The sequence below is a fragment of the Chamaea fasciata genome, unplaced genomic scaffold (genome assembly GCF_029207755.1).
Source record: "Chamaea fasciata isolate MVZ Bird 193981 ecotype frontalis unplaced genomic scaffold, bChaFas1.0.hap1 SCAF_17, whole genome shotgun sequence".
NCBI lineage: Eukaryota > Metazoa > Chordata > Aves > Passeriformes > Sylviidae > Chamaea > Chamaea fasciata.
In genome coordinates, this window is record NW_027094102.1 from 7,419,304 (window position 1) to 7,443,325 (window position 24,022).

Consider the following 24,022-nt stretch of genomic DNA (forward strand, 5'->3'; position numbering starts at 1 on the left):
GACTCCCACACCGGGAGGGAAGCGGGGTGAAGCCTGGCCCTGCTCAGCTTTCCATGAGCTCGGGGTGGGGGGGGGAGGCTGGCTGCCTTCTGAAGGACATGGGGAGATCTGCGGGGGTGGTAAAAGGGGTGCAGACATAGCTCAGCGCAGCCCCCTCCCCTCCAGGCTGGCTCACAGCTCAAGCCAGAGCCTGGACATGGTGGGAGGATGGTGACAAACCCAGGGCTGCACGTCGCCGGCTGGCCCTGGTCTGAGCATGCCATGAGCCCAGGCTCCTGCCCTTGCTCAGGCTGAACCTGGATGCCTCTCCGCCCACCTCGGCGTCTGCCCTAGCTCAGCCTCAGCCAGATGGGTCGTTGGACCATCCGCTGTGGCCAGTCCTTTGGGGGAAAAGGGATGTCCTGGGCCGCACAGGCAAGAAATTGGACTAAGAAGGTGAAACGCAGAGAGAGAAGGTCATGGGGTGCTGGAATGGGTCAGGCTTGACCTGGTTGCTGGGCCGGCTGCCGGCTCAGCAGAGGGAGAAGCCCCTTCCATGAACAGCGCCCGAGACCCCACACACCGGGCGGGACCCCACCGCTCTGCGGCAGTCCGGGGGTCTGGGAGGGCCGGGGCAGGGCCGGTGGAAGGGCCGGAAAAGGGCTGATAGAAGGGCTGAAGAACGGCGGGGACAGGGCCGTGGAAGGGCCGGTACCGGGGAGAATGGAAGGGCAGGGAAAGGGCCGGTACCGGGGCACCTCCGCAGGCCGCAGTCGCCCCCTGGCGGCGGCTCCCGCGCACAGCCCCACAGAGGGGCTGGGCCCAAGCGGTCACCGCTTACGGTCGGGCCTCCCGCCGGCGCCGCGGAGGCCGACACGGGCCCCTCCACCTTCCCGCGGTTCACGAGGACACACCTGGACACGGAGCGGGAACAAGCCCACGTCCTCCCCACACCGCCGCCACCATCACGAACTACAACTCCCGTAGCCCCCCGCGGCGAGCTCCACCCTTCCCTGCGCACGCCCCCGCGGCGCGTGGCGGGGCTCGCGCGGTTTCCGTTTCCGGCGCGCCTCGCTCTGGTCCCTGCGGCGGCGGCCGAGCCTTGTGCCTCCGCCATATTGTCTGTGTGCGGCGGCGGTGGCGGCGGTAGCGGCCGCGCCAGGTACCGGCGGCTCCGGCGCCCACGCGGGGCCCCGCGACGGTGGCGGGCGGAGCGGGCGGCGGGGGGGAGGCGCCGCTGTGCCTCCTGAGCTCCTCCGCCCCCCCGCCGCGGGCGCGGTGTGGGCCGGGGGGCCGCGGCTGCCCCTCAGGAGAGCGGGGCCGCGGCGGCGCTGAGGGGGAACGGGCAGAGCGGGCGGGTCCGGTGCGGCGGGGAGGGCACGTCCCGCCGCCTGCTGCCCTTCAAGGGGCTCCGAGTCCCCGGGGGGAGCGGGCAGGGGCCTTGGAGGGGCCGCCCCGCTGCCCCCAGCCCGGTGCGGGGCCGCGCTCGGCCGCGCAGGAAGGGCAGGGCCCCGCGGAACGGGAGCCGTCCCCTCCCCCGGCTCTCCCAGCTCGCACCTTCGGGCCGTGTAGGTGTTATTTACCTAAATCGCTCGATCTTGCCTCTTCCCCACCCTGCCCGGAGAAGCGCGGAGATGCGGAGGGGCACGGGAAGGCCTGTTGGTGCTCGCTCCCACCCCCGGCTGCGCAGGGACTCCGTTCTGGGCCTTTCTGGGTGGAGGAGAAGGTCGTTCTCACGGCTTTCCACACCCGTCTGTGGAAGGAGCGATGGTCAGTCTTGCCCTCGCTGTAATTTAGTTAATTGTGCCTTGGGACCGAGAGCAGTGTGGCTGTTGGTAAAATGTGGTTTGAAAGAGAGGGGTTAGATAAGATTGTGGAACCACATGTCTGTCAGGTCACTTAATTCTTTCTTACTGAGAGCTTTGGGTAAAACCAATAAAGTTTGGATTGTGAATATTCAAGCAGAGCAGAGGGGCAGGCACTGATCTGTGGTCAGTTGCAGGACCTGGGGGAACGACATGGAGCTTTGTGCGGGTGGTTTGGGTTGGGTATTAGGAAAAGGTTTTTCACCTGGAGGGTGGATGGAGACTGGAACAGGCCCCGGGGTAGTGGTGGCAGCCCCAAGCCTGAGTTCAAGGAGCATTTGGACAACGTTCTCAGGCCCAGGGTGGGATTGCTGGGGTGTCCTGTGCAGGGTCAGGAGTTGGACTTGATGTTCTTTGTGAGTCAGTTCCAACCCTGCTACCCCTGAGAGGGGTCTCGGTGATTTGGGATTTGTGTTGCTCAGACCTGACCCTGGGCCCTGGGCAGCTGCTCTTGCACTGACCCTTGGTGTCAGGTTTGGAACTGGGGATGTGTCCCTGGAAAGGGACATGTTGTGCCATGTGCTCACCTGGCTCCTCAGGAAAGCTCAGTCCTGGGTCACTCCACAGATGGGTTGGGAAGAGCCCCTGCCAGAGGGGACTGGGCATGGTGGCAGCTGTTGAGAGGAAAGCAAGTGGACACCCAGCGTTTCTGCTTGGGGCTGGCAGGGATTCCTTTGTTCTTTGAACACGCTCTCTTTTCTGAAACAGAATTGCTCAAATTATTCAGACTCAGAGCTGGGGCTTGTGCCATCCTGCCAGCAGACCTGGGCGTTGGATGTGAATCCAGTGTGGGTTCTGGGTGCATCATCAGCTGGGGCAGAGGAATAGCTCATCCTGTGTTTGCTGGTTTTGGTGTGATGTAGAAAAGGGCAAAGTTTCTGCTAGGTGAGGAGAGAGCGAGCTTGGGAAGACTCAAGGCAAGATTTGGGGGAAGTGTGAAGCTTTGTCAGTTCCTTAATTAGCCCTAAAAGCAGGATTAGGGTAATGTTCCAATTCCTGCACCACATGCTCTGTGGACACACACCGTGTCTGTGACTGGAAGATAAAAACTGGAGTTGGGATGTCCCATCCCAGGGACAGGGCAGTGCTCTGCCCTCAGGAGAGGATCTGCCTGTGCCTTGTGGCTGGAGTCCCTGCTCTCTTGGGGTGACTCCAGGCAGGGAAGGGTTTATTGTAAAGGTCCAGACCTTGCTCTGAGCGTGGAAAATGTCCATCTTTAGTGCTAGGCAGTGATCCTTTCCTTCCATCTTGCCAATGGGGAAAAAAAATCCATTATTTCACCTTTCTCTAGTGATTTATGTCAATACCTGATAACAAAATTTCTACTGTTAGTGAAATTTGCTGTCTCCTTATTGCCAGTGTGTGTGTTGGCAGGGTTGGGTGTCCTGCCCTCAGAGCAGAGAGCTTGGTCAGTCAGCTGCTGCCTACAGGGAATTGAAATAGGGTTGGGGAAGGGAACACAGTCTTGGCTTTGGCTGCAGCAAAGAAGCAAAAACTCGTGCAGCTGAAGATCTGGGTGATGTGTGAGGGCATGAGGCACAGAGCAGGGACAGATGTGATGAGAGGTAGATGCTGAGGGAGAAAGCAGACACTTCCAAGTGGGAGGTTCAGAACAGGTCTTCTGGTTTTGGCAAGGGTCACAGGTTCATAGATTGAGGGAAGGTGAGGCTTGCTGGATGTTGGGATTATGGCTCCTTGGAAAAGTGGTAATAAAATTTGCTCTAGGTTCTGGCAAATATGGAGGAAATCAGATCATGGAATGTTGCAGGATATTGAGGTGGTTGAGCTTTGTGCAGGGGCAGTTAATGGTACTTGTTTGCTTGAGAAAAGCTGGTGAGATGTGAGGGTGAAGATGCAAACCTGGGATTGGGGATTAACTTGGTAAAATACCATTTCCTGAAGGTTCGACGTTGAAAGACTTAGTGTTTGATATTTGGGGCATTTTCAAGCAGTGCAGATTAGTTTCATCAGCATGGGATGTGTTGGAAGTAGGAATCTTGGGATATCTAGGATGTTGAAAGGTGGTTATGGATTTGGGGAGTTGTGGAGAAAGGAACTTTCTGCTCTGATAAAAGGAACGTGTGCCATACTTTTCCTAATTTTATTAAATGGTGGGTGTCCTTATACTTCCATTTCAGTTATTCTCCATTTTCTCCTTACAGAACTAATTTTCTCTTTGTCTTTCCTCATGTCCTCTGAGGAATAAGGGAAAGGAAGACAGGAGAAGCAAATGGGTGACATTGTGGTGGTGTGATTAATTTAGTGTCACATTTCTGAAGAGGCAGGGATTTATTTCTGGGTTACCAGACCTGTCACCTCCACCATTTCTCCATTATGGAATTGCTTACATTAAGATATTTGTTTTAGAAACTCTGTGCATGAAATTGTTGCCATCTTAGATCTTACTGTCCCATAAGGGTCTTGAGAGAAAAAACCCCCAAGATTTTAAGATCAGAAAAGACTGCCTTGACTTAGTCCGGCTACATACATTTGTTGCAAGATAGCTCTTGGATAATTTTTCTCAGCTTGGATATCTCCTTCCAGGGGCTTCCAAGAGCTGACTTCCCTGGAATTTACAGAATGTAATTGGAGAAAGGGAGTTCTCCTTTGAACCTGAAAAAAAACTGCTTGGAAGAGGAGGCTGCAGCATTTTGAGCTGGTGTTAGTGCTGTTGCTGAATGTAGAGTGTTTTTCCAAGCTGGTTTTTGGCCCCTTTTGCCATCAAGGTGCCAGATTTACATATTGGTAGGAAAGACTGATGAGAAGTGGGATTGTTGATGTGGTTGTGGGGTCAGTGGTTCATGGATATTTTCGGGTTAGGAATCCAGTAGAGAAGCAGCAACATGAGCCTGACGCAAGTCTTACCTGCTCCTGTGTTCACGCTGTTCTGGACAAATGATTTTATTTCCCATTTCATGCTGCTGCTTTGAGAGGCTGAAGAGCAGAAGGGAAGCCTGGAGTTCTTGGTGGACTTGGTGCCACCACAGACTCACATTTGGAAGGTTATGACTTCAATAATTTTAACTTTCCACTGAGTTTAGTTCTGAGATTTAGGTTATGTCCTCCTTTACTGAGTTCTATTTTTTAATTAATATTACCATTTGCAGGGAGGTGGTTTCTAAAGCAGGCTGTCCAGCTCCTGCTCATGTAATGGCTGCATCATGTTATGGCAGTTTATTTCGTGTGAGTGGTGAATAAAATGTGTGCTAGATGGAAAACCATTTTGAGTCAAGGCAAGAGTTTGGCTGCAGGTTTCCCACTGGATAGTCTTGCATGTTAACAGCAGACCTGGAAAATTGAAGTTACTCACTCTGTTTTTGCAGAAAGTAAGCTCTGCCCTTGCACCTTCTGGAACAACCAAAGGCTAAATTAGTCCTCTTTTAATTAACCCAAGTGCAGGGAGAATCCAGTGTGCTAATACAGAATTCCGTGTCAAAACTTGCTTTCCCTGGGTGGGAAAGGTCTTCCCTGTGGTGGGAAGAAGTGGCCCCAGATCCTCTTGTGTGTCCAGGGAGCCCAAAAGGTGCCTCTCCCTGTTCCCAAAGCCCCTGGAGAAGGCGTTTTCTCAGAGCACATTTGCACATGTGCGTGTGAGTTGTCAGAAAATCTTTATTTTTAGTGCTCAGAAAATGGATGAGCGTGGACGCGCACAACAAATTAATTTCCAGTCTAGAAAAGCAGGGGCTCCTGCAGTGTTCCTTCTCTTGCAGCCTTTGTCACAGGTTTCTGTCTGTTACCAGTGTGCTGTTGAATTCCAGCCTTTCTTCCATGCTTGGTTGTACTCCAGAAGGAAAAAGACGGCTTTTTGCTCACTCTGCAGCATCTAGATTAATTTCAACTGAACTTAAAAATTAAGTTACGAGTTTTGGCCCAATAGCTTTACTGGGGGCTTGTAAGGTGTCAAGGAGAGTGCTGATTGCTGGAGTTTAATAGCTGGTTTTTCCATTTGATTCTTGGAATGGTGGTAGCTAGTTTCATCTTGTGTTAATAATGATAAATTTTTCGAGAATTATGTCAGAACTTCTTTTGCTGACAGGGGTTTGCACCGGGTGTCTCTTGCTGTGCCTGCTCGATGCTGGCTGAGTGAGGGAGATGGTTTGTGGTGCACTGCTTGCCCCATGGAACAGCTGGTCACAGGGGTTTCCTGAAGAAATACTTAGAGGCAGTGTCCTCTGGTTTATCCTTTGGCTCTGGTAACTGTTTCTGCCTCTAGGAATTGCATGATCAGATCAATTAAAACTGTAACTTTTTCAGATGGTTGGTACAGGTCAGTTTTCTGAGTTTTACCTAAATCCCACTCCGCATGTGAACCATAGGAGTCAAATCAGCTGAATGATTGTCCTGGCAGTACTCTGTGCCTACTAATTAATGAGGAAAACAACTGTGTCACTTAGCAGCAATTAGGGAGGTAGAACTTTCCAGACGATGCTGCCAGTGGAACCTAATGTCAGCTGTGAAGAGCCTGTAGTGCTGCTGAAATGTTCCCCTTTGTGAACCTCCAGGAAGAGTTCTCTGGTGTTGCTGGGGTCTCAGAAACTGTAGTTTTGGTACCTGGAATACTGTCCAAAGCTCCAGCAGTAGGAGATTGAGTTTTGTTAGTGCTCTTGGAAGAAAAAGGAACTGCTTCCTGTTGAAGTATTGCTTTGGCTTTAGGGCAGACCTATAGGGGTATTATATTCCTCCAGAGAAAATCCCCCTGCCTCTCCTGCGCTCCCTGCTCAGCCTGAACTGTCAGTTTGGGGAAGAGATGCAAGCAGAAGAGTTTTGTAGTTTGTTTCTGTTTGGTGTGTGCACAGACAGGTTAAGTTGGCAGTGCCTGGTTATGTTGCAGCCATTTTTATTGGATTGTGTCAGGAGTGCTTGGCACTGGCAGTGAGGATATCCGCTGGCTTTGTGGGAGGCTGGCAGTGGTGGCAGGAGAAGCTGCAGGCAGGGCCTGTGCTGGGGCTTGGGGGTCTTGCTTATGTTGCTGCCCCTGCAGCTGCATGGCCTCATCCGAGGTCAGCTGTGGGGTCTTTGTGTTCTTTCCCCTTTGCTCCATGTGCTGTTGGCTAACTTAGCTCTACAAGTAAGTGTTCATGACCTTGGGAAATTGTCTGTCGTGCACAGAATTCCTCAGGAGATGGAGTGAGCAGCATTCCTGTCACTGCTGCTGGAGGTGATCCCGGTGTTCTACCCCAGCTCCATGTGCTGTTGCCAGAAGTGGTGTTTGGTGAAGGACAGGTGTCCAGCCAGGCTGGGGTGCTGGAGACACATAGGGGGTTTGTGTGAGCTCTGCTAAAATTCACCTGTTACAGATCCAAACAAAAAGGAAGACAAAGCATGACAGACCTTCTGCCAGCAGAGTGTGTGGCACCAGAGCCACTGCCAGGGCATCCTGGAGGGTGACAGACACGTTAGACACTGCTCTCCAAGTTGGGAAAGTGGGACAGTGAAGTTTTCCCCAAGACTGTGGAGAGTATCATAAAAGATGGAGTTACAGTAAAACCATTCCTGTGGCTTCTGTATAGATTGTGGTCCTCATTACAGAGGATGACTTCTTCATTGGCAGGAATTGTGAGGAATTCAGAAAGGAATCAGTGGAGCTGATGTAGGAAGAGCCAATCTAAATTTAGGATGTTTCTAGTGCAGAATTACTCCAAGATGTTTCTTCAAGTATAACTAAACCTGTCAACTGCTTTCCCTACAGACTGGCCATGTCTTGTTTTGAATTAATCACAACAGTTCATGTTTCTTTTTTAAGAGAATGTTGAGGTCATTACATATCATTATTTCTCTACAGTTGGACACAACCAGCTATTTAAAAGAAATCTGGAAAATAGTTTTGGTGGAAAATGCAGTTAAAGCAGACTGTGCTGTTCCAAAACAATACCCAGAGAAAAGTTTGATTTCAACCCTAAGCTTTTTTTTTTTTTTTTAAATTCAAATTATAAAATCTACTTTTCTGTTATGTTGTCCCTTTAGTAAAAAATGATCTTCAGGAAAGGATGTAAAATGTCAATTTTGTTAATCCAGGCTTGTTTCTATTTTAGCTGTAAAATCATAGAAAAATATAGGTTGCAAGGGACTTCTGGAGGTCATTTGTTCTGTACTTGTATTGCTGAAGTTTCAGCATCATGAGAACACACAAATCAGGTTTCTTTTGTGAGATAGAGCACATTTTTTAATAAAGTTGATTACTATTATTTCTTTAAAAGTAAGCTGGGTGTTGATTGATGTTGACTGTCAGTAGGCAGTACTGCAATATTTTGGCATGTCTTGATATTTTAATTTCAGAGGTATTTCTCCAGTATTAGATATTCTCCAAACTGTGAAGGAGCAAGTGCACTTCCCTGGGAGGATTACAGGGCTATGTGAAGGAAATCATCAGCAATTTTATCTGATAATTGTAATTCTTGATCACCCTACCCAATCACATTGTACACTCCTGATTTTAGAGGCTGGGTTTAAGCTTTCTGCTATGAAAGGTAACACCTCGCTTGCAACTGTAGATAAAAGAAAGGGGAATAACCTTTTGATTCCAGGCTCTGCACTGTAATTCTGCTCTTCTCCACTGACAGAGCTTTTCTTCTCTCACAACAAACCCGCTGCTGTCTCAGCCTGTTTACAGTCTTAGGCTGGCACAGTCACCACTGTAATGAGCTTATGTGGGGAAAGTAGTAGTGAGAGGAAAGTCTCTAGACCTGTTTGGCCAATCTGTCCACCTTGCTTTCTCCTCAGGAGGCAGGTGAGCTTGTCTGGAATTCACAAAGCTACAGAAATGTTTTCTTGGCTCTTTGAGTCCAGCTCCCTGCAGTTCAGGGCCTGGTTTACTCCTTTGGGACTGCTGTGGGTTCACTGAAGCTGAGTTCAGGTGGGTCATTGGGAATAACCAGGTTTATGTGGTGTTAAAGAAGGTTTTCTGGGTTCACTCCACTCCCTCTGGATGAACTTGGATCTCTCTGGCAATATATTGTTCACACTGAGGGCAAGGCATGCTGTTAGCAGCAATCCACAGGGAAGCCAGTGTCAAGCGGTGCTTGTGTTCTTGGCTACATTATTTATATTCCAAACCTGATCCACACAAAGGTCATCACTTGGGTAGCACTTGCCAGTTCCTTGGGACACCAGTCTTCTGGGAAGCTCTTGGCTTTCAGCTCACTGGGAGCTCATGTAAGTGCTGCATCATACTGGGGCGACTTCAGAGGTTTTAAGGTCTGAGTGAGTAACTGCTTGAGAAAGGTTCCGTGCCAAGAACATTTTCCATTTAAAAGGAGGAAAAAAAAATCATTCCAGTAGCTCAGTTATTCTGGACTAAAAAAAAAAAAAAAAAAAAAAAAAAAAAAAAAAAAAAAAAGGCAAATTTTACTAGAGGCAAAGTAGGTGTGTTTCTCAGAAACTAATCTGTATGGATTTCTTAGCTGTGTTTTGTTGCTGCTTGCTGTAAGTGCATGCATCTGGAAGGACAGAGAGTGTAGGAAATTCCTGTACTAATTGGAGTAGGTGCTGGAAGTATGGGTCCTTCACAAAATATCAAATTCTTTATGGCACCGTAGTTGCCTTTAGAATTGGAGTGCATTGTAAGGACGATGAAATGCCTTTTTAAAAATGAGGGGGTTTGTAACTGGTTTAGATTAAAATGTTTTAAAAATCAAAGTCAAAGAGAACATAAAGAGAACATTTGAGAGGCTTTTTACCATTTTGTTGAACTTTAGGCACAAAATGTCTTAAGCTTGCCAAGCTGTTCAGACAACAGGCTACTGTTAGAAGAATTCAAACTTTTAAGAACTGATCTTTTTTAATTAGTAGGCCTTCCAATTAAAAAATTCCTATATGGTGGCAGCACAATAGTTTGTCTCTGGGCTGGGGCTCTGGGCACTCCTGTGGAGTCTGTCAGCAGGACAGGAGTTGTGTTTGGCTCTGTTCCTGTGTGGGATGAGCAGGATTCCTCTTGATAAGGCTACTGTGTAAGAAATCAGCTCATTATCAGTTTGCTAATACACCAACGGCATTTTTGAGGACAGGCCTGTGTAGAAAAAGCCAGCAGTGAAAGTTTGGCGTGGTGTTCCTTTGCTGTAGCTGTCATTTTGGGTGATATCACCCAAAGGGTGAGCTCTTTTGGGTGATATCTGTCCAAGGGGTGTCACCACAGGGGCTGAATGAGAAGCCCTGCTCAGTGTCCTTGCACAGGCAGGCCTTGGCAGTGAGCAGCGTGTCAGACTGTGGTTGGGAGCTTTGTCTTCCTCTCTCTGACCTCTGGTACATTGCCTGAAAGCTCATGGTTGTTTCCTAGTTAAACACTTCTCTTCCAGAGAAATTAAAATTTTAATGTTGTTTCTGGAGGTGCTCAAGGCTACACTGGACTCTGATCTCACTGCATCTACTTCGATTAGGTGATGTTGAGCAGACTCTCTCAATATAAATTATTCTATGATTCTGTCATTAATGCAGGAATTAATAAATGACAACATTCTCTTTGGATTCTGCAGAAATAGAACTCATCTTTTATAGCAGGCTCAAGGCACTTCTTTAGGTACAGTCGCTGCTCATACTGTAGATTTTTCTGCTTTAGAACTGCAGGCTCAACTGATGCTTGCATGTCAACACCTGTCCCCATTATCTGTCCTTATTTGTGTCATTCCTTTCTGCCAAAGAGCTTGGATCCTCTGCAAAATAATCCCCCTCCAGGGGCACTGAAGGCAAAAATCTATACAAATTCCTTGGCAGTTTTGAGCAGAGAGTGAGCCGTTTTCAGGCAGGGTAAGTTTGTGTATGTCTGTAATTCTGTTTGCTTTAAAATTAAGTTATCTGTGCAGACTCTCTCCCCTTCCTGTATAAGGAACAGTAGACAATAATACCTACCCTTGTAAATAGACATTGTGTGCCATTCTTAGAAGCTGCAGTTGATGATTTCCTGAAAAAGCCCTTCTCTGAGCAGCCTGTTACAATGTGCTGCTTGAGCTAGGCTAGAGCTACGTGACAAAAAATAGCCACTGTGAAATTTGATCTATCTTTAGATAATGTGATTGATTTTTCTTTTTTTTTTTTCTTTTTTTTTTTTTTTTTCTTTTTTTTGTGCTGAAACTGATCTTGCTAAGCTGGGTGAGGGGAGCAGTCACGTGTGCTTTATTTATACTGGGTTGTGCTTAAAAATTAAAATTGCTAAGTCATCTGAGACATGTAGAAGTTCAGTTAATTCCTTCACAAGGAGTATTGAGCAGAGGAAATGGGCTAGTGCATATCCTGCCAGAAGCACAGGGAGTGATGAGAAACAAAAACACAGTGATTGAACTTGGAAATCTAATAAATTTCACTGTACTAAACTGTTCTAGTAAACTTGTATGCTCTAGTAATGCCTGGGGACATCTAATTTCTAAGTGTCTGAGTCATGCCACATAAATGCTTTGAGGTTTTAGATGATTGCTGTCTCATCTTCTGAAATTGTGTTTTGTGAGAGGACTAGCATTTTGTCCAGGAATAGACTTAATATATTTTTAGGAATGCTTAATATTCTTCCATTAGCTGGACACACAGCTGAAGTGCCCCATCCTTTTATTGGTCTAAGGCCTCAGTCACCCTTCCATTGTGGACTTTGGGATAGTGCTGTGTCCCTTTTTAACCTCTGGACTGGATTACTACAACGCTGTCTACCTGAAGCTGCCACCAACACCATTTGTGTGTCAGTAGGTCAAAAAATAACCCAGTGCTGAGCTCTGTCCCACCTAAGGAAGCTTTGTCCATGTCAGAGAGCCCTTGCATGCCCTTCTGCCTCTGGAAGCAGGATCAGCTGCTGGTCAGGTTCTGTGACAGGGTGAAGGACATCAGATCTGTGTCCCCCAGGTCCTCCACCATCTTCACAACCAGCGGTTCTTGCTGGGTCCTCACAGGAGCTGAAGTGCTGCAGACCTCAAATAAACAACAGGTCCCTGCCTGTAGAGCAGGATTTTGCTTCTAGAGTTTTCTTCTGGTGTGACGTGTCCTAGTAGCTTAAGCTAAGTGCTTGGAGCAGTTTTCTAGGTCTGTCTCATTAATGTGTGATTAATGGGACTGTTACTTCCTTCTGCGCTCTGGCAGTTGCCCATTTTCTGTGAAGGGATAAGATTGGCATAGCAAATAAGTATATTAGTTCAGATAACAGTGTTGCCCACTGTTTGAGCACATACACAGAGGCTGTATGGCTCTGCCACGTGCTGCTACACACCAAACAATGCTCTGCCCTGCTCCATTGCAGCTCCCTTGCTTGTAAGTTACTTTGAAAGCTGACAAGGGGATTCTTGTATTTAAACATCTAAAAAGGTGTTAACTTCCCCCCTGTGAAAGATATGAGAGATGTAAGGGCACCACATTTATCTTAAGTAGGACAATATTGATTTAAAACAGTAGTGAGTTACTACTGTCTTAAATATTCACATCTGGATGATATTCAGGCATACAGGATAAAAATACAGTGTTTGTCTCTGACATAGAGACAAACTTTCTTTTGAGTGGTTTTGACCAGTCTCAATACTGACAAAACTTACCAGAAGCGTTTCAAAAATCGCATTGTAAGGAGGAAGGATTGGAGGTACTTTGGGCAAGCAGAATGCAAAGGGCATTTTCAGATCCTTGCAGCAGTGCATTTCTTTCATGTTTGAATAAAGCAGCATAATCCAGCACAGATGCTGCTGTCTTTTGGACAGTCAGATTTAATGTTTTGACTGTAGGAGGTTGTGATTAAAGCTGGTTCTCATCCCAGCAGAGTTGATTTTGTTACACTGGATGGCCCAAGACTTGGGGATGAGATTGCAGCCTGTAGCTGTTGCTTTCAGTCTGGAGTGGAAAGGAGAGGATCTGTCTGCAGATACAGAACACAGGGTGTTCTTTTCTTTTGGAAAGTTAACTCTACAACCAGCAGTTGGAAACAAGGTGCTGAAAGTTACTAGGTCAGGGGATTGGTTTGCTAGGGGCCAGTCCTGTGTGAGGGAGAGGAGACAAATGGCTTTCAAGCTCTGACACGCGATCCCAGGCCTGTGACTGAGCAGACTCCAGCCTCTCCTTTGCAGCAGCTTTTAATGATTAACTTAAATACTTCTGAAGTACCTTGAGAATTTAACCTCTGGTTTATATTCTGTCTGCAGGTGGAGGAATCTGAGGCCTTTCTCCTCTGTCAGCACTGCAGAGCAGGTCGCCTCTGATTTCACATCTCATTTCCTCCTGCCAAGCTGTCTGATATGTCGGGACCCGTGCCGAGCAGGGCCAGAGTTTACACGGATGTGAACACACACAGACCCCGGGAGTACTGGGACTATGAGTCGCATGTTGTTGAGTGGGGGTAAGTGGGCTGCTTCTGGATGTCCCTGCTCCAGGATCAATCCCTGTGGATCCTGCATGGTGGTACTTGGGGAGTTCAGGCACCTGTGCTGCCTGAGGCTTTTTCACGCTTCTTGGCAGATGGTGAGGGAAAGGATCACAACTTCTCTTCAGAAAAATCAAACTTTTAAATTCCCAGTTGTGGAGGAACATTTATATGAGCTGCCTTAAAAGTTTGAAGAATTTTTGCCAGGTAGTCAGGAAACATCCCCTTTCAGAGAGAAGAAAATCTATTTCTGAAACAATCTAAACTGTCCTGAGTGCAGGGCTGAAAAGAAATGAAAAGACTTTCAAACTGAAGTTGCTGCTGACTTGGATAAGTGAAGAAACTCCACAGGTTTTAATAGGTACATACTATTTTATTACTTGTTGCTCAGCTCTCTGTGAGTGCCTGGAAAAGACATGGCTGCTTCTCTTTGAAGGAAGGAGGTGTCTAAATTGAGCTCATGACTAAAGTGTCCCAGAATCAGACAGCAGTGGCAGCTTCATAGCTCTGCGTTCCTGCTGGGGTATGGAGGGCCCAGACAGAGTTCTGCCCTCAGCTGTGCAGTTCCCAGTTTCTGGAATGTACACAGTCGTCTGAACATAAGTGCTGCTTTGTGCCCAGACTGTTTTTAAACAGCATTGGACTTAGATTTTTGCTCCTGTTGGCTTTGTTGAATTTACATTATACAAAGAAAAATGGAGCTTCCAAATATAGAGAGAAGGGATAGTTCAAGTTTGCGAACACTGAAATACATAGTTGGGCTTTCAGTCCATAGTTTTGGCTTGAATTTGTCTTGGGCAAATATAAGCTCCCTGTTTCTCTCCTAATTGTTACATCATCCAGTTCCGGAGAAATAAGACACTAGTTAATCCCTTTTGTCTGGGAAGTGAGGCAGTGATTGAGTGTTAAGGAGCAGTTTAAAAATTGTGATGGAAATGACTGAGCCCTTTGGAACTCTAACCTTTTCTCTCCACAGAAATCAAGATGACTACCAGCTAGTTCGAAAATTAGGCCGAGGCAAATACAGTGAAGTATTTGAAGCCATCAACATTACAAATAATGAAAAAGTAGTTGTTAAAATTCTCAAGGTGAGCTGGGAATTGGGCAAAAGATAAAATCTGTCTTGAGGTGATCAGGAGGCCAGAAAGGTCTTTTTGATGTTATAAAGCTGAATTCCTTAAAGCCTGGCTTGGGAGTGTCACTCCGTGAAATAAGCCATCGTTTTGAGCCTCCTGATACAAGCCCTGCACTTTGTTATTAAGTGAGATCTCTGCCTGTAAGGAATTAGGCTCAGTCTTAAAGAAACTCTGTCATGCAACACCTTTTTACTTGGAGCTAAGCAACATTTCAGCAGCTGACTACAAAAATCTCAGCTTCTCTAAGAGCCGATGTCCTGGCAGGCTGTCACGGCCATGGCCTTCATTTAGTGACCCTCCAATAGCCCGTGGACTTCTCGCAGTTAAACATTTGCCACATGCCAGTTAAGAAGTCTTGGAGTATCACAGAGCTGTCCAGGTTGGAAAAGCACTCGAAGATTATCTAGTCCAGCCAACACCCCAGCATTCATGTCCCCAGGTGCCACATCTGCATCTTTTAAATGTATTCAAGGATGATGTCCTCACCCCTGGAGCAGCCTGTTCTGGGGCTTGACAACCTTTTCTGTGAAGAATTTTTTTCCTGATACCTGTACCTCCTGTGGCATGACTTGAGGCCATTTCCTCTTGGCCTATCAGATCATGTTCAGAGAGCTTTTTTAAAAAATGTCATCTTCCAACCTCTCATTCACTTGGAATTATTGTCTGTAGCTGTCAGTGTTGTATGGTTAGAAAAGAGACAGCAGATATGTGAGCCCTTACTGGGGTGATGCATACTTAGGTTAAATTGCAAAGGTTCCAATATCTTTTGCTGATCTGCAGTCACCTGGGTGTTGTCATCTGGGTGTTGAGCTATTAACCTCACTTTACTGCAGGGCTTTATCTTACACTTCGGGTTTTTATTCTTCAGCCTGTTAAAAAGAAGAAAATCAAGCGTGAAATCAAGATCTTAGAGAACTTGCGAGGCGGTCCCAATATAATCACCCTTGCAGATATAGTAAAAGATCCTGTGGTGAGTAAGGGAGGAACTCAGGGGGTTCAGTGGGGTTATGGGTGAAGTTGCTCTGTTTGATTTCAGCTCTGACCCGGCTTTTTGTTTTCCCCTGCTCTTAAATCCTGCTTTTGAATTGACTGATCAGATCAGCTCTTAATCTGATAAACTTCTTTTAGAGGGCCCTTCCCCCACAGGTCCCTCCAGCCCCTCACTCTGTGAGGAAGAGATACCAGTAAGCTGAGATGAGTTAATTCGCTCTGCAAACAGTGCTGCTGGAGGCTGTGGGCTTTGGCTCTGCTCTCTGTGTCTGTGGGGAATCATAAATATGTCCAAGGCAGAGGGGCTTTGTGCAGTTTTAGTAGAAAAAACGATTTAATTCATTATCCTAAGTGGAAACATAACTTAAAATGGCTGAATGCTTTTTTATCTCTTTCAGTCTCGAACACCCGCTCTGGTTTTTGAACATGTAAACAACACAGACTTTAAGGTACAGTGTGGCACGTGACTTCTCTTTTTTTTTGTGTTTGAAAACCACTTGTCTTTCTGGGGAAGGGAAAGTACATAGGGCAGGCATTTCCTTGCAGCATAAGAAATGCTTTTAAAGGTAAATGCTGGTGGGACAGAGGGTTGTAACTGGTCCATCAGTACCATTTTGCCACAAAAGTTGCAAGATGAGAATGCAGATTCCAAAAGGTATTTAACCTTGGGAGCAAATCAATCTGTTGGCCCATCAGTGCCTTTTTTTTTTTTTTTTTTTTTTTTTTTTTTTTGAGGCATTTGGCTTTTATGTGTACAACTATTTGTCAGAACCACTTTTAATGTGGACAGCTGTTTCTGTGGCCTTCCATACTCCTGGGACTGGGGATTTAAATGTTTCTTTGTTCCTTCATACTGACCTGCCTCAGAAGAAGAAAGGCTGTGCAATGCCATCCATCGTGCTTGTGCTGTGTGGGTACAACCAGAGGGAGATGGTTACAGGAACCGGGATGTGCTGTCTGAGCAGAGCTGGAAGTAAACTATGTATGGGATTTGCAAAGGGAGAGGAACAGATTGATGAGAGTCAGGTGTGAGATCAGAGTAGCTCGGGAAACTTGGACTATACCTTCAAAAAGGTTTGGAGAATGCCAGAAGCCCAGAACAGTGTTTTTTTTTTTTTTTTTTTTGGATGTTGAACACTGACATGATGTGTTTGTGTCCCACAGCAATTATACCAGACATTAACAGATTATGATATTCGATTCTACATGTATGAGATTTTGAAGGTAAGTTGGTGTTTTGCTGGTGTATTTCTAGTATTTGCTCTCAGCTAATCCTGTAGAGATGGTTCTCATGTCACTGATGATAGTGACATCATATCACTAAGGGAAGGAAAGAGAGAGCCTATGGAAAAATTGGGCAGAAAAATATCAAGTCAGTATCTATTTTTCAGCCTTTTTGGTACACTGAGATACCTTAAAATCCTAAATCAGGAGTACATGTAGCCTTTGAAAAAAGAACTGTGAGCTGTTACTGGCTGGGTTTGTGCTCTGGCGTAATGTGAGTCAAATGTCTTCATCCATTTTTCTGAACTAAGTAATTTATTTTTAGGAGTCTGGAGATGGGGTGCTGGTGTGATCATTAGTGCCTGGTAACTATGCTCTTAGAGACTCTGAAATTGCAATTTTTATGAGTAAGCACATGAAGTGAAGTCACTTGTATTGCTGAGACCTCCCTTTTAAAGGGGGCTCTGGAAGCATTTTCTGTGATCAGTGAGTCTAGTCCAGGATCTAACAGTGAACAGTATTGTCATCTAGTTAGACTTGATATGTGTGGAAATACTTTTGAATATGGTTAAACTAGAGACATTCTTGTGACTCCAGCATCTGTCCCCTTCCACCTGCAGGCTCTAGATTACTGCCATAGCATGGGAATCATGCACAGAGATGTCAAACCTCACAACGTCATGATTGACCATGAGCACAGAAAGGTAGTGTGGGCTGGATGGGGGGCGGGGAGGGGTCCTGCTTTTCTCTTAGCAAACTGGGGTCCCTTTTGGGTACTCCTGTGAGACCTCTGAGGGGGACTCTGCTCTCATGCTGTGGACAAATGTAAAATGAGAATGTTGTGCTGCTTTTTGAGGCTTTACGTGGTCACATGTAACCCACAGGCAGGCTTTTAACAGAGGCATTTAATTTAGACTGCTTGGTGATGTGGGTTTGGGGAGAATATGTAAGCAGACACTCTGATCAAATTAATTGAAAATGGAAGTCTTGCAAATTAAATTGAAACTAAGTTCACTAGTATCATTCAGCCAGTGTAAAGCTGGAGCATCCCTTGATCCTTTTTTCTTTGTTTTCTACCATTTTTAGCTTAGACTAATAGACTGGGGTTTGGCTGAATTCTATCACCCTGGCCAAGAGTACAATGTCAGAGTGGCTTCCAGATATTTCAAAGGACCTGAACTTCTTGTAGATTATCAGGTAAGAATTTCCAGGACTTCTTACTAACTTTTATATGGAAAGTCAGTGCCATTTCAAGGTAATAAACCCAAAATTTGGATGTCTAGGGAGTTGAAGCTAAAGACAGTCTGTTCCAAAATGTATGGCAGAAAGCAGTGGCCATAAAGCCACTGAATGAAGGAAGCTAATGAGTAGTCTCAGGACCTGAGGAAGAGCTGCAGAACGATCATTATGGATCTTGGAATACAAATGTTGAATATTTTTTTAGCAAGGCTGTGTTTGCAGTAAGGTACAGGAATGAAACAAAGCCCCTGTGGGAACAGCAAGTACTGCATGAACTTCTAAATTAAGCTATGAAAGCATTCCCTTATCTGATGGCAGTTTGCATTATGGAAATCACAGCGTTCTGGGTGACTTTCAGACCATGCTGGCTCTGGAAAAAAGCACATCCTCACCTGCCCATGGACCCTGGGGAGTCCACACCTTTTGTTGCTTGTTGCAATGCTTCCTTTCCCAACACACATTTCTCAGTGGTTTGTAACGTTGGAGTCTGCAGTGAAAATAGAAGAAAGCTCTGATCTTCATTATCCTGGCAAACAGGGATGGAATTAGGATACCTGCTGTCCTGCTAGTTGCTGTATCCCAGTTTGAGTAACTGGAACACTGAGCTTGAACAGTGGTTTAGGGATGAAGATAGTTCAACTTGTTTCCAGCATGACATGGCTGTGTTCATATCACCTTTGTGGGGGAGGGGGAACCCTTTTCGTTTTGGAGGTCTGTTTTGCTTAATTCATTAGAAATTGAATTGTCCTTCTGGTTTTGTACAGATGTATGATTACAGTCTGGATATGTGGAGCTTGGGTTGCATGTTGGCTAGTATGATATTCCGAAAGGAGCCATTTTTCCATGGTCATGACAACTATGATCAGGTGAGAGCTGGTCATGTACAATGTCTGTTCTCTTAGCACCATGAAGGTTTCCTGCTTAGGCTTCTATCGAGTCATCCAGAGAATTTTTAAGCCTTCCTCTAATGGCTTCTTTGCTCAGTTTGAAGCCACATTCCTTTTCTCAAGTGTGCAAGATTATGTAACCAATTAAATAGAAGTGGATTTATAGAGCTTTGTACTTAGGAGCTCCTCAGTAGGTGTCTGGGAAAAGCTGTAGAAAAAGTTGTATTAAGGCTGGTGTGTTCTACGACATAGTTTGACTATTCCTGAGGTTGTGTTATGTGGAAAGCCCCTGCTACTACTCACTCTCCCCTGACTCTGTATAGAAGCTGTGAATTTGGTACAGGTTTATACAGATTCTGAAATCTTAGTGTTGCCTTTAGGCCAAAATTTTTATATCTAAACCTTTATCACATGTTCAGCATGTGACTGCCATGCAAATATTCGGAACAGGGACCTTCTATTCTCAGACCTTTATTCTGGAGCTCTCTGGGGTGGTGCTACACCTTTCACAGGCAAGATCCAGAGTTTCTGCTTTTTTGACCAGTTATTCTTGCCTTCCCGAGTTGGTTTTGAATATTTTCTTTCTGCTAAGGGAGGTAGTGTTGCAAGGTCTCAGGTTTTAGAGATTTTAGGGTCTGTGGCTCCCTCCTGGCTGCCTTGGGGTACTGAGCTCCAGCTGTGAGTGGAGGCATGTTCTTGATGCCTGGGACTGTGTGGCTGGGGAATCCAGACCCACAGGCTGACCCTGTGGCTTCTGAATAACACTGCTGGGACCAGGTCCCAGCTTCCATGGGGATGTGCTGCTATATCTACGTGCATGCTCTGGTATTTTCATTCCTTCACAGCAGTGACTTGGTTTTGTGTTTATTCCCAGCTGGTGAGGATAGCCAAGGTGCTGGGGACAGAAGATCTGTATGACTACATTGACAAATACAACATTGAGCTGGACCCGCGTTTCAATGACATCTTGGGCAGGTGAGCTAAGGTCTGGAGTCTCTTTGGTAGACCCAGACAGTTACAGCTTTGTAAAGAGCCCTTGAAATGAACAAAATTTTATGGGAGAAATCAGCCAGGATTCTGGAGAACTGGCACTTAGTGCCTTTGGTCCCTTTTGCCACTGCTTCCAGTAGTCCTTTATATGGAAATGGACCTGAGGAAAGATTTTTAAATGTCATTCAGGCAATAAAGGAACTACTGGAGCAGAAAGCATGAAGGGCAAATGCTCTCTCCAGTCTGTAGGGAAAAAAACAAAATGGTGTTTCTCAGCATTAGAGTGCAGAAAGTCAGGTGCTGCTAAAGATGGAATTTATATGGTTTTTTTCCCCTCATAGCGGGACAAAAATTATGTTGGGTGCATACGAGATTGGCAGAACCTGCAATTTTAGGCCTGTAATCCATTCTGAACATTAGTCCTGCTGCTCTCTGGGGTCGTGGCAGGGCCACGCAGGGGCTGTGGTGGCCGGGCTGGCTGTGCTGGGGCTGTGACTGCTGTGCCACCGCGTGGAGACACAGTGACACTGCTTCATGTTGTGGAATGTCTCAGTCCCGTGGCTGCTGCACAGAGTGGTGGCCTCCCTCAGGGCTGGACATCTGTCACAGTTCTTGCTCCATAAGAAAGTGAGTTTGGGCATCACTGTCCCCTGCCTGGCCTGATTTGAGTCTGTCTTCCTGCAGACACTCCCGCAAGCGATGGGAGCGCTTTGTCCACAGTGAGAACCAACATCTGGTGAGTCCAGAAGCTCTGGATTTCTTAGACAAGCTGCTGCGATATGATCACCAGTCACGACTCACAGCGAGAGAAGCCATGGAACACCCCTACTTCTGTAAGTATCAGCTGCTGTCCTGAGAGTTCTGCCTCTGGGAAATCTCTGTTCCCGTGGCTTGTGCACTTGGGAGCTGAGAATGGCAACAATGATAAGCCTGGTCTCTGCAAATAATTGGAGCTGAGGCTGCTGGTCTCTGTGTGCCACCTCTACCAGCCAAGGAATCAGTGTTGGGTGCCTGTGTTGGGCCTATGAATTAGTAAGTACTATCAAGGAAAGTCACCTAAATCATGTGATTTGGGATTGCTTTCTGCAGGTGTGCATGGATTCCTGTGTTTGGATAAACCTGGAGAATTCTGGTTTGTTGATAAACAGGCATTTTAGCTCCTGTTGCTAAATTGCTTAGCTACTGCTGTATTCTGGTCTTGATTTTGCAAGCAAAAATGTAACTTTCACTAGTAAATGCTTTTAAGTGGTTGCTGTTTTTCGCAGATATTGATATCTAGGGCTGTGAAGCAGCTGCAACAATGCATAATGTCAGTATTTGCTCAGGTGGTTTGGTTTTGGGGTTTTTATTGCTGCTGCTGAAGAGACCCCTGTAATTAATAGAGTGTTGATCTGTGTTACACCTGTTGGAAAAATCCCAGGGAAATGTTTTGCAAGTATGAACATTAGTGAAGCCAATAGCTTGGAATGTGAGAGCTGGACAAACAGTTCATTAACTTTTGTCCACAAAAAGATACGCATAGTGCTGAGCTCAGCAAAGTTTGGAATTCCCTTGTCTGACACAGAAGGTGTGGGAGGCAGGACGGGTTTGTCCCTCTTCAGGTGAGAGAGCATTATTTACATGCAGCTGAAAATAAAGAGTAAGTTAGTTGTGATCATCTCATGGAAGACAAGTTCTAGTGACACACCTGACAGCTCACAGAGGTGTAAAATGTGTATAGAGACATGACACATGATAGTAATTAGTGATGGTCTTTCTGCTTGCTACACCCATATTCTGGGTTTGGCTTTCTGCAATTACACAGTTGCTTAGCACAGAAAGATCAACTTTGCGATAATATCCTTCAGCTTTTCCTGTCAGAAAGTCCTGGTGAGCCCCAAATCACATCATTTAGCTGACCTTCCCCAATATCACATGACCTCGGTACCATCTTGAGTGTTTCCCGCTGGAGTTGGTGGAAATGTCTGTATGTTGATAGATGATGGTTGATGGTATTTCACGCAGGCAGAGTGCCAGAACTGGCTGAGCACAGAGGCCACAGGCAGTCTGTGTGCCTCAGCAGCTCTCTGGCAACACAGCACTTATTGATAGTATGCTCTTCCTAGATCCCATTGTGAAAGACCAGGCTCGGATGGGCTCGTCCAACATGCCGGGTGGCAGCACTCCTGTCAGCAGTGCGAGCATGATGTCAGGTCAGTTCTGTCAACTCCCCTTGGTGCTTGGTGTGCTAAAGCATTTGTTTCATGTGGGGTGGCTGGGAGGACCCAGGAGGGAGAGTTCAGCAGGCAGGGCAGTTTTGGGTCATCTCCCAGGACTGAGGACAAGGGCAAGGAGAGCTGCAAAGTGGGTGGGAGAGTCTGATAAGTAAGGCCTTGGGCAGCCTGACCTGTTTTTCTGGTCTCATTTTAAGAAGTTATTTGCAGTTGATTTTCTGGCAGCAGCTTGAAGGACAGTCCATTGGCACAGCCTGCCCAGAGAAGTTGTGGCTGTCAGATCCCTGGAATTGTTTAAGGGCCAGGTTGAACATGGCTTGGGGCAACCTGGTCTAGTGGAAGGTGTCCCTGCCCATGACAGGGGGGTTGGAACAAGAGGAGCTTTAAAGTTACCTTTTCAACCCAAACCCTTCTGTGATCCTGCCACATCTCTTCCCGTCAGTGACACTCAGGGGTGTGCAAATCTGCCCTTCCCAGAGCTGCAGAGAATAGTGACAGATCTTTAATCTCAGCTCATTTTGGCAGCTCTGAAAACATAACTGACCCAGCAAAGCTCCCACTTGATTACAGAAGCTGTCCTGGATAGCCTTGTGCTGTTGTTACTCTAATTCCTGCTTACCTGTCTCTCTTCCAGGGATTTCTTCAGTGCCAACACCTTCACCCCTTGGACCTCTAGCAGGCTCACCCGTCATCTCTGCCACCACCACTCTGGGGATGCCGGTTCCAGCTGCTGCGGGCGCCCAGCAGTAGTGACGGGCTCTGTCTCCTGCTGCCTGAGCTGAGTCAGGTGGGGAAGAGGTTTCCCCCTCCACCTCTCCTCAGGACGCAGCTCGTGCCTGGCAGGGGAAGGGAGGGGATGAACGCTTTGGAGACACCGTGTCTGAACTGTTGCTTGTGGATTTATAGTAGTTCAGTCATTATATACAAAATTATTATAGGCTGATTTTTCTTTTTTTACTTGAACTTTTCGTAACTCAGGGGATTCCCTGAAAATACCTACAGATGGAATACTTCTTGGACAGTTTTTCTTCCCCCTGCCCCCACCCCTCCCAAAAAAAACATAACAAAACAAAAAAAACCACAAAAAACAACAAAACAGCTCTTCATGTAATAACAAAGATGAATCAACAGCATTTCCAAGCTCTTGCATCCTGCTGGAAATCTCTTCTCTTCATGTTCCCACCATTATTCCTCCACAAGCCTACACCTTGGGGGATTGTGCTGTTCTCCAGAGACTACCAAATCAAGTCTTCATGAGGCAGGGGAGGGGATTCTTAAAAGTACCACTCACTTGAACCCCATGTCCTGCATATGTCCCAGCCAGGGTACACTGAGGAGACAATTCCAGTAGGGAGAGGTGGGATAAGCTTAAAAGGAATAAATGCAGATAGTGTCCAAAACCCTAATTGGATTGGATAATGTCTCCTTAGGAGTCAACCAGAATGCTAACTCACCCTTTGCATGTAATTTTAGTCTTAAAAATGAAGTTACTGATCCAGTTGGAGTCCTTGGCACCTCCTGAGACAGGTTTTCCTGTAGAGTAAGCCCTGCTCTGATCAGCCCCTTTCTCGTGGAGGATTCTTCCAGCCATTGCTTGGCCTGGATCTCTGGAATTAGTTTGTTATTGGGTATATTGTTTTTAAATTGTTTCTATAGGTTTCGAGCTGGTGGCTACTTAAAGCTGGAAAAATCAGACTGCGCCAAGTCCGATCCCACATCTTCACCCACCATCCCCTCCCTCACGTGCCATGTGGTGAGAATACCAGTTACCTCACAGTCTTGTAAATATGCACTGAGAGGAAGGAGCGAGGAGACGTTAACTTAAACTGAAATGGTAGATCAGTAATTGTGGACAAATATTATCATTGACAACGGAAAAGCACCCTTGTTACAGCCCTGCTACCCCTTGCTGTGTATATATACTTTGTCCTTCATATGTGAAAGATCCAGTGTTGGAATTCTTTGGTGTAAATAAACATTTGGTTTTATTTATCGAGGTTAGATTTAAGTTCCCTGTGTAGAGGCCTCCCTGGGGTGGTCATACACTGACACAGGCGTGGTGACAGCCACATGTGCCCTGGGCAGGCCATGTCCCTGTCACACCCATGGGGAGCAGTGCAGAGAAGCCTTACACAGATGTCACAAGCCAAAGTATCTCCTGGGAGAAGGATCTTTTGCCATAACA

At 46.4% G+C, this 24,022-nt stretch overlaps 1 protein-coding gene across 2 annotated transcripts; it reads left to right on the forward strand.

Annotated features, from left to right (window-relative positions):
- Positions 1–1,054: 1,054 nt before the first annotated feature.
- Positions 1,055–23,833, forward strand: CSNK2A1 (casein kinase 2 alpha 1). Of its 2 annotated transcripts, XM_066199077.1 has the most exons (14): positions 1,055–1,141; positions 12,941–13,134; positions 14,135–14,246; positions 15,163–15,264; positions 15,683–15,733; positions 16,449–16,508; positions 17,129–17,212; positions 17,595–17,705; positions 18,512–18,613; positions 19,509–19,609; positions 20,309–20,457; positions 21,730–21,816; positions 22,472–22,624; positions 23,494–23,833. In XM_066199077.1, the coding sequence occupies exons 2-13, from the start codon at positions 13,034–13,036 to the stop codon at positions 22,585–22,587; spliced, it is 1,176 nt and encodes a 391-aa protein (XP_066055174.1). In that variant the 5' UTR covers positions 1,055–1,141; positions 12,941–13,033; the 3' UTR covers positions 22,588–22,624; positions 23,494–23,833. The 2 variants fall into 2 exon arrangements, with proteins under 2 accessions (XP_066055174.1, XP_066055173.1); XM_066199076.1 differs by having other exon boundaries at positions 22,472–23,833.
- The last annotated feature ends 189 nt before the right edge of the window (positions 23,834–24,022 follow it).

Coding starts and splice junctions, on each gene's coding strand:
- CSNK2A1 (XM_066199076.1), top strand. CDS start 13,034: ATGTCGGGACCCGTGCCGAGCAGGGCCAGAGTTTACACGGATGTGAAC. Junction 17,213..17,594: donor TTGACCATGAGCACAGAAAG/GTAGTGTGGGCT, acceptor TACCATTTTTAG/CTTAGACTAATAGACTGGGG. Junction 18,614..19,508: donor GTCATGACAACTATGATCAG/GTGAGAGCTGGT, acceptor GTTTATTCCCAG/CTGGTGAGGATAGCCAAGGT.